The 13,139-nt window shown below is 47.1% G+C and overlaps 1 protein-coding gene across 1 annotated transcript; it reads right to left on the bottom strand.

Annotated features, from left to right (window-relative positions):
* Positions 1–1,056: 1,056 nt before the first annotated feature.
* On the bottom strand, positions 1,057–12,485 carry LOC136668954 (proline-rich protein 7). Its single transcript, XM_066646725.1, has 3 exons — positions 12,299–12,485; positions 9,773–10,544; positions 1,057–3,833 (listed from the first exon to the last, which is right to left on the bottom strand). The coding sequence occupies exons 2-3, from the start codon at positions 10,176–10,178 to the stop codon at positions 3,379–3,381; spliced, it is 861 nt and encodes a 286-aa protein (XP_066502822.1). The 5' UTR covers positions 10,179–10,544; positions 12,299–12,485; the 3' UTR covers positions 1,057–3,378.
* Positions 12,486–13,139: the final 654 nt, after the last annotated feature.

Below are 13,139 nucleotides of genomic sequence, written 5' to 3'. Positions count from 1 at the left end.
CCATGTAACAGTTCACATTGCTTCAAGGACAGATATGGGACCAACGTTGACACCGGAAAAGCCAAAAACAGACAAAACACCTTGACGTCCTTTTGAAATCCAAATAATAATAAATAAATAAATAAAATACAATTATGTAACTTCACTGCTTTTAAATTACATAAGAGTCTGTGCGAGCTGCGACAAGGAGGGAGACCTTCCAACTCATCCTCTTCACAAACACATGCGGCCAGAGAGAACTCACAAAGCCAGGGAAAGGGGTTTTGTGTCTCGTTGCAGCTTTCGGAGTTCACTCCTGTTTGTGAATGCATTACTTCAAATGTGCTCTGCCTAATTACCCCCGCTAATTGCCGTTTGTTATTTAGATCCAGCCGCCAAAACGGAGCTCATTCTAATCAAATGTCATTTGAAAGTGCCTGCTGGACGCATGAAAGCCACATTCAAACGCCGAGATGCTAACAAAGGCAGCCATTACGATGAGTGAGGTAGAGAGAGTCACTCGAGGCCAGGGACACATAATGGGAAATGATGGCAATAAAAAGACGGTGCTGACAAAATGAAATCAAGGCTTTTCCACAATGCAGCAATCACGACACTAAAGAAATGTGGGCTGCTTTTACCAAATCACATTTTGCTCCCATGACAAAAGGAGGCAGAACAGCCCCCTGAACTCCAGCCACCGCTGTGCTGACCAACAGGGGGAGCCCTTCCTTAATAAAGCATTGTGTGGCTGTCCTAACCTTATGTAAAAGGCCATAGCGCATCTTAATAAAAGATTTTAGGACTGAGGCGATCAGGGTAGTGGTGTATTTTAATGCAGCGTAGGACTATTCTCAGTCCAGCAGTGACACCGAGGGGATTTAAGAACTCCAGTAGTGCTGCTGTGTCTGATCCACTCACAGTCAGTGTCACTGCAGGCGCTGAGAACGATCCACCACCACATCACACCTGCTCTGAGCGTTTTAGAACAGGGTGAAATACACGGCCTACAGTCAACGACAATGTGCTCGTAACAGGAAATTGAGCAAACCCACTTAAAAAAAGACAGTAATCCAGTTCTCCCAGTCATATATTGCTTCTTATGCCTGTTTCTGAGTGTAGCAGCACAGCACCATGTTGTACTCACAAACACCTGCTGTTTAAAGCAATGATGATCAAAGAAAAATGCTCATACATGTAAAAAAACAGTGTATTGATTTCATGGCTGTCGTCGTTGTTGTTTTCCCAGCGCTCAACGTTTCACACTTTCCACGTAAAGTGAAGTTGGGAATGGTGAAATAAAACGAGGTTTGGTTTGAGTTCAGTCTCCGAGCGGCTTCTGCCAACAGTCACTTTTCATAAAAGCATGCTAAAAAAGAAATGCCCATGAATTTGAATTCACATTATTTAAGAGAGGCTCACTAATGGACTTATCAGTCTGAGGGGGGACATTAAGGGACATGAAAAAGTGCACCGTTAGAAAAGTCTTCAGAAGAAGATACTAGCATTCGCTCAGAGAGAAAAAAGACTGAAAAAATGTCTCCCCTTGTACCCGCATTGAGTAATGAATTAAAAGCTGTGGGAGACATTCCAAGCGAATGAAGACACCAGACGGTTATCAAATTGTAATTACCAGGCAGATTCAGAACATCTTCCTGTGGAGCAGGCAATTTCTCTGGAGAAAGCTTTACTTCAAAAAAAAAATAAAAAAAAAATAAAAAAAACAGTTCCAGATCCTTCTGAGGGAAGAAAAGAAAAAAAAAACATCTTGTGCAGTATTCTGTATTTCATGATGTTTACCTTGAGAAAGCAGCAAGGCGACGTTTCACAGTTTATAAAGTACATTTTGTACAACTGAGCAGCATGATGTAGCGAGGCTAGGAAACAAACTGTGCCAGTACACGTACCTGCTGCTTTACAGTCAGAAAACAGTGATAAAGACTATTAAACTGGGAGTGTCCCAGACCGAATTACCACAGGAGTGTCAGGTACCAGTCCTGGAGGCCCACAGCGCTACACTCTAGCGCTTCGCCTCATTTAACCCGGCAGATTTAACTCATTAGCTGATTAGCACTGTCTGTGTACGCTGCGTTTGTTGTGCTCTGCGGCTGTGGACCAGTTTCAAATGTTCCCTGCCACAACACCTGATACAGGCTCGACTGGTAATTATTATCAAGCCCGTTAGAGGCGGATTCAGGTGGGCTGAGGCCTGTGTTTGTTTTTCATGTCTTCTTAATTTAGCTAGCGTTTACAGCTATTACATAGCAGCTACTGCTCTTGTCTAGCATGCTAAAAAGCTAATCGTCATAGCAAAATGAGTCATGTTGTTTACTCTGGACCTGCAATAAGAAGCTCTAAACTACATGTAGGAAACTAGATTGGCGACGGCTACTTACACCATCAAGTAAAATGTTAAAAATGGTGTATATGTAGATTTACAAATATAGTATATAAAAATATGAAGACGTCTTTGCAGAAAGGCTGCGTTCTTCTCCTACAACCACTTGTGAATGTCTGTTCAATTACGTATATTCTATAAAATGGTTTTTCGGTTATTAATAAACCAACAGAATCTGATCAATGTGTTTAATCTCTTTAAGGGCCTTGTTTTAAGAAGCAATTTTATAAAAACGTTTGTTGTGAGCCTTGTCACGTGCAATTCTGTTCACACGGCAGGGCCGTTCTAAACCATGAAGCCCAAGTACTAACGCCTGGAGGACCTCAGCTTGACTCTGAATCAGTGAGTGGAGCAATCACAGTGCTGAAATGACAGAGAGATCTAACGTTCACTGTGTTTCTTTACGTTGCAGTGAGGAAAACGTGTTGTAGAGTTGGAAAGTGGACATTTCAGACTTTAAAGCAGAAGGTAGAAAGCCCCATACTGGCAAAATCTGGCACCCAGGCTTTGATATGGCTACAGTACAGACCATGAATATTTTGCTTTGTTGTGGCCCTGTGCTAGACCTAGTTTACAAAGACAGAATTACAAATGTCATTCGTATTATATCAGTCTGAAGCTGCGGAGAAAAATAAAGAGGAAGAGAGGAGGCCGCAAGGGGCTAGGCGTTGGTGGGCTGCAGACGGCTCCCGGGAGCCATAGCAACAACACTCACATAATAGCTGCTGCTCTGCATCAGGCAAAGATGCCACAGAGCGCGAGAGAGAGAGAGAGAGACGTGTGTTGTATAATTTTCTCATATTGATACAAGGTTGAGGGGGGGGAAAGTGGCATGGTCCTTTGAGTCTCCAGATAAGCTCTTCCCACCTCCCGACTCCCGAAAAAAGAAAAAAACAACGTCATCAGGTTAATAGCCGGAGTCTCCTGGACAGCAGGAATGACTCACCATTACCAGCGCCCGCCTCAAAAAGTGCTCCCCAATGGTCCGAACGTCGAGGGCTTCACACGGCTGTACTTCGCCCGAGAAGGGGGAAGGCGGTGGGCAGTCCGTAGTTGTGATCCAGACCCCTGAGGTTCCGCAGGCCCAGGTCCGTGTGAGTCCGGCCTTCCCGGGGCATGGTGGCGATGGCCGAAGCCTGGGGCTCGGCCGGCAAGTTGTTGTGGTTGAGGTCCATGGTGGACAGCAGGTGTCCCAGCGAGTCCCAGCGGCGTACGGAGGGCAGACGGATGAGAGAGGAGTAGCCACGCTCGGGGAACACCGTCACCGGCGGAGCCGTCTTCCTGGTTTCCGACTCCTGGTGCTCTCTGGAAGAACAGGGGGTTGGTTTAGTGTATGTTCCTCCTCTGGGATCAGCAAGAACTTCACTGTAAGGAGGTGGAGGATCCTCCATCAGAACCGCTTCCTCGTAGCAAGGGGGTTTCCCGCAGTGGTCGCTGTCAACCGGAACAGCAGGAACTGGGATCATCGGGATTACAGGGAGACAGAAAACACAAGGTTTAACTTTGTGAAGTCGAGAGTTAAACACTAGGAATCAATAAGAAAAAACCCAGTCTAATTGGAATATATTATTTTGATATCTAGTATTTGGAAGTTCCTTCATTATAAGACAATACACTTAATCACTGATCCCTTGTACATTTTGACAGCATTTGTGTTAAATCACATAATAAAAAGTCTTTTATTTGTATTTAATAATAAACTACGACACTATCTAAGTTTCCTTAGCTGAATGCAATTTAAACTTAAGTATGTTTAACTCCCCTTTACAGCTACATAAAGAAAGCAATGTCAGAGCCTTGATGGAGGTCCTCGTTGTCTTCCAGATGTTGGTGAAGCAGTGATGGCTGCTGTGAGAAAGACACACACTGACTCCGGCAGTCCACCACAATATTTATAAATAGATCTGTTAATCCAACAACTCATCTCACATGTGCACTAATGAAAAAGGGCAGAAAACGTGGGTTTCCTCCGGGTGACTGTCTGTGAGGAGTGTGGTGTGTTCCCTCTGTGTCTGCGTGGGTTTCCTCCAGGTGACTGTCTGTGAGGAGTGTGGTGTGTTCTCCCTGTGTCTGTGTGGGTTTCCTCCGGGTGACTGTCTGTGAGGAGTGTGGTGTGTTCTCCCTGTGTCTGCGTGGGTTTCCTCCGGGTGACTGTCTGTGAGGAGTGTGGTGTGTTCTCCCTGTGTCTGTGTGGGTTTCCTCCGGGTGACTGTCTGTGAGGAGTGTGGTGTGTTCTCCCTGTGTCTGCGTGGGTTTCCTCCGGGTGACTGTCTGTGAGGAGTGTGGTGTGTTCTCCTTCCAATCTTTCAGTCTTAAAACCCACGAGAAATAGCTGCATCTTACAATAAATGTTTCCATAGAAGCCACTGACAACTACTCAAATGCCTCAGCTGCCTTACAGACTTCTTACTCGTGCAACATTTCAGAAAAGATTCATTCATTGTCACAAGGAAAGACAAAGAAAAATGACTGAAAAACAAGACTTTTCAAAAGCAGATTTCCAAGATAAACATAAATGAATGCCTTGGGCTCGGACTTCCTAAGAGTCCTGGTAAAAATACAAAACCACAGCACTTACAGCTTTCATCCATTCTCACTTCACATCAAATACATGTTTGTGTCCATTCTTCCACTGTGAGAAGAAAGAAGGTGTAGCTGTCACATAGCGGATACTGAGACATAGAAACCAATGATGAGAAGCAACGCGGCACTAGCTCAACAAAACTGAATGTGAAAATTATTGTTTTCAACAGCGGAGATGTGACAAAGCACTGAGTGTTCTGTAAAATGCGGTTTGGGCCGCTCCAACTATCATCGGACCCTTGTTCCATCAGCACTTACACCAGGCTGTAGGATCAAGAGAACGTCTCCTGCTGAACTCACTGACAGAAATAAGCCTCTGTAAACTGAACAGTGGTTTCCGTCCTTTCTACAGTGTGACCTTGCCCTTGCTACAGAGGCAGATTAAATCTGTTGAACGGTGGAGGACAAAAGCCAATTACTAACATCAGACGTTCAATAATGTCGTTCGACCAAACTAAAGGATACAGGAAAAGGTCTCAGGCTGGCGACTTCACAGTGAGAGCTCAATCTATGCATTTGGATTAGAAAGTGTAAAGTAGTTATCCAACTCAATAACCAGGTCATACCTGCACATAATGAATGAATGTTCTTCGATTCATTGTCTGTAACTGTTATCCAGTTCAGCGTACGCGGAATCACTGGGCGCAAAGTGGGAACACACCCTGGCGGGGGCGACACACTCTTACACTTTCACTCACACCTACAGACACTTTTGAGTCGCCAATCCACCTACCAACATGAGTTTTTGGAGCGTGGGAGGAAACGGGAGCACCCGGAGGAAACCCACACAGACAGAGGGAGAACACACCACACTCCTCACAGACAGTCACCCGGAGGAAACCCACACAGACAGAGGGAGAACACACCACACTCCTCACAGACAGTCACCCGGAGGAAACCCACACAGACAGAGAGAGAACACACCACACTCCTCACAGACAGTCACCCGGAGGAAACCCACACAGACACAGGGAGAACACACCACACGCCTCACAGACAGTCACCCGGAGGAAACCCACACAGACAGAGGGAGAACACACCACACTCCTTACAGACAGTCACCCGGAGGAAACCCACACAGACACAGGGAGAACACACCACACTCCTTACAGACAGTCACCCGGAGGAAACCCACACAGACACAGGGAGAACACACCACACGCCTCACAGACAGTCACCCGGAGGAAACCCACACAGACACAGGGAGAACACACCACACTCCTCACAGACAATCACCCGGAGGAAACCCACGCAGACACAGAGAGAACACACCACACTCCTCACAGACAGTCACCCGGAGGAAACCCACGCAGACACAGGGAGAACACACCACACTCCTCACAGACAGTCACCCGGAGCGGGACTCGAACCCACAACCTCCAGGACCCTGGAGCTGTGACAGAGACACTCCCTGCTGCACCACAGTGCCGCCCCCTTCTTGAAGAACATGTTGAGGCGAAACTGCTGAACAATATGATACCCAGGCTGCCCATTTTATTTTTATTACCGCCAGATGTGACAGGCTTTTATTTTTTAGTGCCCATGCAAGGTCACCCTTCGCCCCACCAGATAAAAGCTGTTTAAGGTTTGCGCCTGTGAGGGAAGTGATAAACAACCGTATTGAGGCCAGAGATAAGGATGTGGGCCGATGTTTGCTTGGCAGAATCGGGTTTGAGCTGGTCTGCATGTGCAATGTTTTTGTCTGTGAACTGTCCTACTGCAAGCTGATCCAAATGTACCCTGTGATTCTGACGCTACCACTTTGTCTACCGGCCCTCACCATTATCACCAGCACACTCTGTCTCATGTTGGAATTAGAAGGGTTTTGGTGGCTTGCATTTTTTTTTTTTAAATCCTTTTTTGCAGGCTTTGAAAATGTTCCTCACACTCACAGGACAGAATCCACCCTTCCACACGGAGCAGGTTCAATCACATGTGATCAAACCAGATCAGATCAGAGAGTACCTACTTACAGAGCCACTGATTATACACCACCTGGCCTTAATAACCCTCAGAAATGAAGTCTTGAATGAGGAGGAGACAGAAAAAGAATGTACCATCTCCTGAAGCTCTAGAAGTTGTCATGGAAACATAACCCGAAAGATAAGAGGTGAAATCTGAATCACATTTTTATCATGTATCAAGCTCAAGGCTGCACTCGGCTTTTTCACCGGAGCTGAAATTTAATCAGCGCTTCATCTGATTGGCTTTTCTTGTTTGCTTCTGTGATATTATTTTAGGGCCATCTTGCCCACCCCTAGTGACCCCTTTGACTCATCCCACACTTCTCCTGAAGTTAAAGGTTTAAATGGGCTTCATCCCTTGAAGGAAGTCCATTGATTTCACACTCTATCCCAAGCTTAGCATTGAGGATGGTGAACTGTAGGAGGCCGTGAAATGGAAGAACGCACCAGCAACATGAAGGATCTGGGAAACCCACATGAACCACGGAGATGGGGAACCGACGGATTGTCCGACCCAGCAGCCACGACTGTGTCTTCCAGTTAGTACCAGGACGACATCTCAAAAGCTTGCCCCAAAGACACAGATACGATGTCATGACCAGACCTGTCCCAGAGTGAAAATGTGTGGGATGCCGTTGGACGAACTATCCACACTCCACGCTCCCTGCAAAATCTACCTGAGAATATTCAAGCTGCATGGGATGGACTTTCATGAAAACCTCTAACTTCATGCAGAGACGTCTGGCATGTTGCATTAGCAAACATTGTGGCCTGACGTCATACAGAGAGGCGCTAATTCTGTATGAATAGCTCAATAAATACTGCCCATATCGCTCTAAATCTGCAATCATTTATTGTTCTTTGTAAATGTCATCTTCCTTTCGATTTTTACCACAATCTGACACTTCCTTCTGGGTGATCTATTTTCAGAGTTTATGATTATCAGTTACGTAAAAATGATTCTCTACAGCACTCAACTGTGTTCTTTTCAGCTGAGATGGTTCACGATGTACGCTAAGGCTGGTAGGTGCTAAAAAGACTCTTTCATTAGCTCGCGTATAACTTTCTCACTGGACGCTATTCACACGCTGAGCTCCTGCAGAAATCACAGCACGACTTCACGACTCTGATCTGTCGAGGTACTGCGGACGCTTCGTTTCACCATTGTATTCGTCCTGATTCAAAGTCTTTAAAGAGCTGGCTTCTTATTCAGCCCTTGTCTTAATGTGTGGTCATCAGTCCTGTGTGTCTGGCCCTGCTTTAAAGGGACATTCTTTGCCCCAGGCCGAGATCCTCTGTATCTGGCAGTCTGCCTGGCTGCAGGAGCGCATGATTAGCCCAGCTCTCTCGGTGCTGCTAGCTCACTGCTGTACTCCTCTGCCCACTCACCGCCCACACACACCGCTCTCTGTTACCATGTCATATATGAAAGAATTCAGCTCAGGCTGCCAGCACTGTGTGAGGTGCGGACGCTTTCTCCTGCATGCCCCGCGTGAGCAGACAAGATGTTCCATGTTGAGGTTTGCTGAAGGGTCACCGGGGCGTAATCTTCTTATTAAGGCACTGTACTGTTTCAACAGAAATAGTCGCTTATAGTTAATTTAAGAAGCTATACATTAGGAGTTATGCAAGTGCAAGGCTGATTCTTAAAGGGGCAGTACACTTTTTTAAACATTTAAACACATAGGTTCATTTAAATACCATTTCCGCAAATAAGTGTTTAGCAGGAAAAATTATAAATTAAAAAAAGACACTAATTTAATTGTTTCCCTCATAAAATATTCGACAAATATAATGCCCAAACGTTCAGTCTATTCTCTTCTTTGTAGTTTGTAACGTAGCACAGTGGCGCTGTTTATTAGGGAAGGGCTTTATCCACATTTTTCATACAGTCTCAAAATATTAACACAGTATACGGGATCACCGTGGAGTGGCGTGTGCACTCATATCCATGAGCTTGGGTTGAATGAGGGGTTTTCGGCACTGTGCAGTTCAGTTCAGCACAGCCTGACTGTGCACACCGCCATGTTTTGACGATAAAAAGGTCTAAAATATGTGAAATACGATGGTTCTACACTGTTTAGAAGCACAGCTGGCCAGCTAACATGCGCTTGTGGTTTAGCGCACCACAGCAGATTATTTTCCAGCGAATGGAGGCTCAAATCACACACATTTAGAGATTAAGCCTTACACCTGTGAGCAAAAAGTCAAGTGAAGGGTCTTCTGTCTGTTCATTCTCACTACTGAGCTTGTGTTATTCTCGAGGTGTTCTCCCACGGCACCCTCTGCCTGTAACTCTCTTAAATGCACAATAATGAACTTTATAGCCTTGTGCTTAAAGACACAGAACAGTCATAAGTACTGCCCTCATTTTGAGATACCAACATATTATCATTATATGTTTTTTCAAACCCTTCCTTTGGTCACTGTCTGGGGGGTGTTTATGGTGTTTTCCCTGTGCCCGTGTGGGTTTCTTCCCACAGTCTATAAATGGATATTCAAAAGAGTCCACAGGTGTGTGTGTGTGTGTGTTAGCGCCTGGATGAGTGTGTGATTGATGCCCTGAGATGAACTGGTGCCTTGCACCCAGTGATTCCAGCTTCTGAAGCTCTGACCATAATCATGTTTAGGCTCAGGTGTGAAAAAATATGGACCTCCCCTTTAAGCAATCCATTACTTCGTCTGGCTTTGTGTGTGGTGGGTTGAGTGTTTTCTCTGTTCTCTCTAATCAGTCCACGGCTTCTACTGCCTACGCACGAAGGCCTAGCTGACCTTGCGCATAGAGATTATGCCAAAGCCTTGCTTTTACTCTTTATGTATGAATATGAAGGCCAGGAATGAACCTTACCGTGAGGTGCAGTCCAGTTCCCTTGGGGAATGGTGTGGGAGATGGGCACTTGTGGAGTCAACATCTGAGGAGGCGGGCAGAACTGAGGGGTCTCTCTGGCCGGGTACGCTGCTGCCGTACAGTCCAAAGGCTCCATCTCCAGGGCCCGCAAACACTGCTCCCGCAGCCTCTCCTCACGCCGCCGCTTCAGCTTGCGCTGCACGAAGCTACAGAAGCAGCACACCATTACAATAAGAGCCCAGACCAGCCAGAACCCGGCGAAGCATGCCAGGAATGTGTAGGTGCCCTGGGACATTACCATGACTATGTCCTTGATAAAGCTCTGGCCCTCCACAGTCGAACAGAGAAGACGGAAAGCTGCAAATACGTCGGTTCCGATTGTTGCAATCTTGCAGAGTTCAGTCATTAAGTCTCAGAAGCGCATGCCTTAATATCACATCTCTCAGAATTGTATAAAGCTGTTTTGACAGTCAGCTGAAAACATGTTCTTCAAGATGAGGAGGGCCTTCTTGTGGAAAGGCCCGTCCAATCACTCGCATTTCCTCAAACCGCGAGGCGCGGGAGCGGGTCGCGAACACGGACGGTGCCCGAGCACCTCCTCGGGTCCTCTCCGAAAAAAGAAAGTTGGATTTCCACAGGTGCGCCGCCCTCGCCAGCTGGTCCGACGTAGGGAATGCCAATTCTTGCAGAGCCGGGGTCTCTTCCTGCCAGACGATCCCTCTGTGCAGCGGATCAGGGCTCTTCAGATCTCCAGAGGACTCCAGCCCACACGCTGCTCAACAAACGGAAAGGACATGGAAGGGGGGGGGGGGGACCATCATCATCACATACGAACTTGTCATATTTTCAAAACACCGGCTGCAATATCTGAAACACAATGGCCCCTTTCATAATTGATCTCAGCTGTTCAAGCACAGCTCTCACAATGACTTCAGGGGGTGAGTATCAATTTCACACATCGGAGAGTGAAAAGCACACACGGCTCTTCTTTTAAAAGAAAGATAGATAAATAAATAAGTAAACAAGCCGAGGCCTTTCGTATAGTAGCATTGGAAAACGGTGTCAACAGCATGGGTTCTCTTTCAGTAATGTCACTTATGACTCGACCGCTCAGACGTGATGGTGACTGTTAATGATACCTCTACACACACCAGCTTCCCTCCTGCAAACCCTATGCCATTACCGCCTCCCATTAAAGCCAGTTATGCAACCACCTCTGTTTAGTGCACGTTTACCTTCTCTAATCAAGTCAGGGCTTGTGTTGCCCGCACCTCATAATAATTCCGTCTCGGACTATTTCAGAGTCCCCTCTCGCTGACCTTGAGGAGACAGATTACATCAGTGCCTGGCGTTGTTTATCGGGTTTCTCGTCGGCATCTCTGACTCACCGCCGCTTCTCTATCATTCTTAACAGCTTGATGGACATGTAATGCCAGTTCTTTGGAGTGCTTTCTGGCTCCGAGTGTCACTCTCTGGTTGACGTTTTCAGGATGTGGGGGAGTGTCCAGCCAACCTTAGGTGCTTGGATGTAAGGGAAGCCGTCATCACACTTCACTTTACTTTGCTTCTAAACAGCGCTGTGTTGACTATGATACATTGCACGTTGTTAATCAGTCGGCAGTTCAGTTAACTGAGGTAACCCTTTTTCAACTTTATATTTGACATGCACTGCCTAATCTGTCCATCCATCCCACATCCTCACAGAGCAGGTCTGATTTGGGTGGGGGATCAGCGCCGCAGTGACACTGATGTGGTGCTGTGCTGGTGTAGAGTGGATCAGACACAGCAGTGCTGCTGGAGTTTTTAAACCCCTCAGTGTCTGGACTGAGAACAGTCCACCGACCAAAAACATCCAGCCGACAGCGTCCTGTGTCACTGATGAAGGACTAGAGGACGAGCGACACACACTGTGCAGCGACAGATGAGCTACTGTCTCTGACTCTACATCTACAAGGTGGACCAACGAGGGAGGAGTGTCTCACAGAGTGGACAGAGAGTGGACACAGGGTTTAAAAACTCCAGCAGCACTGCTGTGTCTGATCCACTCTACACCAGCACAACACACACTAACACACCACCACCACGTCAGTGTCACTGCAGCAGTGAGAATGATCCACCACCACATCACACCTGCTCTGTGGGGGTCCTGACCATTGAAGAACAGGGGGAAAGGGGCAAAAAAGTATGCAGAGCAACATATGAACTACTGTTTTAAGGAGTACTGTATTACTGTATTCTGTGGAAAGGCTGGTGTTAATGAGCACAGCTGTGGAGTGTCACCCCCCTCCCTCCTTCCTCAGGTGAGGATGAGTGCCTGAGGTGCGCGGGAAGTTGGGGTTAAGGCGAGGCAGCTCGGTTTTGACGTTGTTTCTATGTAAAACGCTTCAAATGGGAACGGCAGCGGTGTCGTTACCTCAGGAACCCAGTCACGGAGCCTATACACGGCGACCGTGGTGTCCTCACTGCCCGGAGAGTTCACACTGCCGATAAGGTAACGCAGATAAGAGCAGAGACGGCGTGTCATACCTCACACCGAAAGGGCGGTCAGCTCAATCCCAGCCTGTTCACACTCGTGTCCAAACGCGGGGAGACGGAGCAGAAGACGCCGTGGTGCCCCTGGTCCCTGCGCTCCGTTACCTCCGCCTGAGGAGCGCCCTTCACCAAAACACGCCCTCCTCGTGCTCGGTGCTGCCGCCGTCACGAGCGCAGCCGTTGTGTCGTGCTCGTTTCCCTTCTCTCTTTCTCTCTCACACACAACAAGACGACGACCACCTCAACACCCCCCCCCCCTCCCATTTCCCTCTTCAAAATACACGCTCCTCCTTTTTTTAACCGCTTCCACTGCCGCCGCGAGCCCAAGCGCACTGTTTACATGGCGCACACCTTAGTCGTGACCCCTTCCTTCACGACTTTCCCCTTCGTTTTGCCTCTGAAGCCTGGGTCCCTGGCTCTGTTCACATCTGAGCGGTTTTGAACTCAAAGTTTAGCCTCATGACTCGTATATTAATATTAAAATCACCCTCAGGTCTTTGAGTAAACCCTAAAAACTCATCTCAGAAAAATCAACACAAATCACACAGGTTTAAAGTAACAATATGTAATATCTTCACCTTAAAATCACAGCTTCAAAATCATTGTGATGTTTCACTAACCTGTAATAGGGCAAACGGGGCCGCTGACATTGCCACCCTGGGCTCAGCACTGCAGAAACTGCTCTGTGTAACTTTTGGAGGAGGGTAGGAGACCACCACCCCTATGCATTGATTTCAGTACAGTGCTTGTTTGGTTATTTCCCTGCTGTAACACAGCCATCAACCTTGACTATTCATTTTCTGAGGTATGTTACTACAGCAAAGCTGAGCTGGAA

Source organism: Hoplias malabaricus, chromosome 15, assembly GCF_029633855.1.
Source record: "Hoplias malabaricus isolate fHopMal1 chromosome 15, fHopMal1.hap1, whole genome shotgun sequence".
NCBI classification, from domain to species: domain Eukaryota; kingdom Metazoa; phylum Chordata; class Actinopteri; order Characiformes; family Erythrinidae; genus Hoplias; species Hoplias malabaricus.
This window is presented reverse-complemented; position numbering and strand designations above follow the sequence as displayed.

What these genes read in the sequence shown, in the direction of transcription:
- LOC136668954 (XM_066646725.1), bottom strand. Translation starts at nt 10,178, where the DNA reads ATGACTGAACTCTGCAAGATTGCAACAATCGGAACCGACGTATTTGCA. An exon ending in GAACTGGACTGCACCTCACG is followed by an intron (nt 3,834 to 9,772) that starts GTAAGGTTCATT and finishes CGATGATCCCAG; the next exon opens with TTCCTGCTGTTCCGGTTGAC.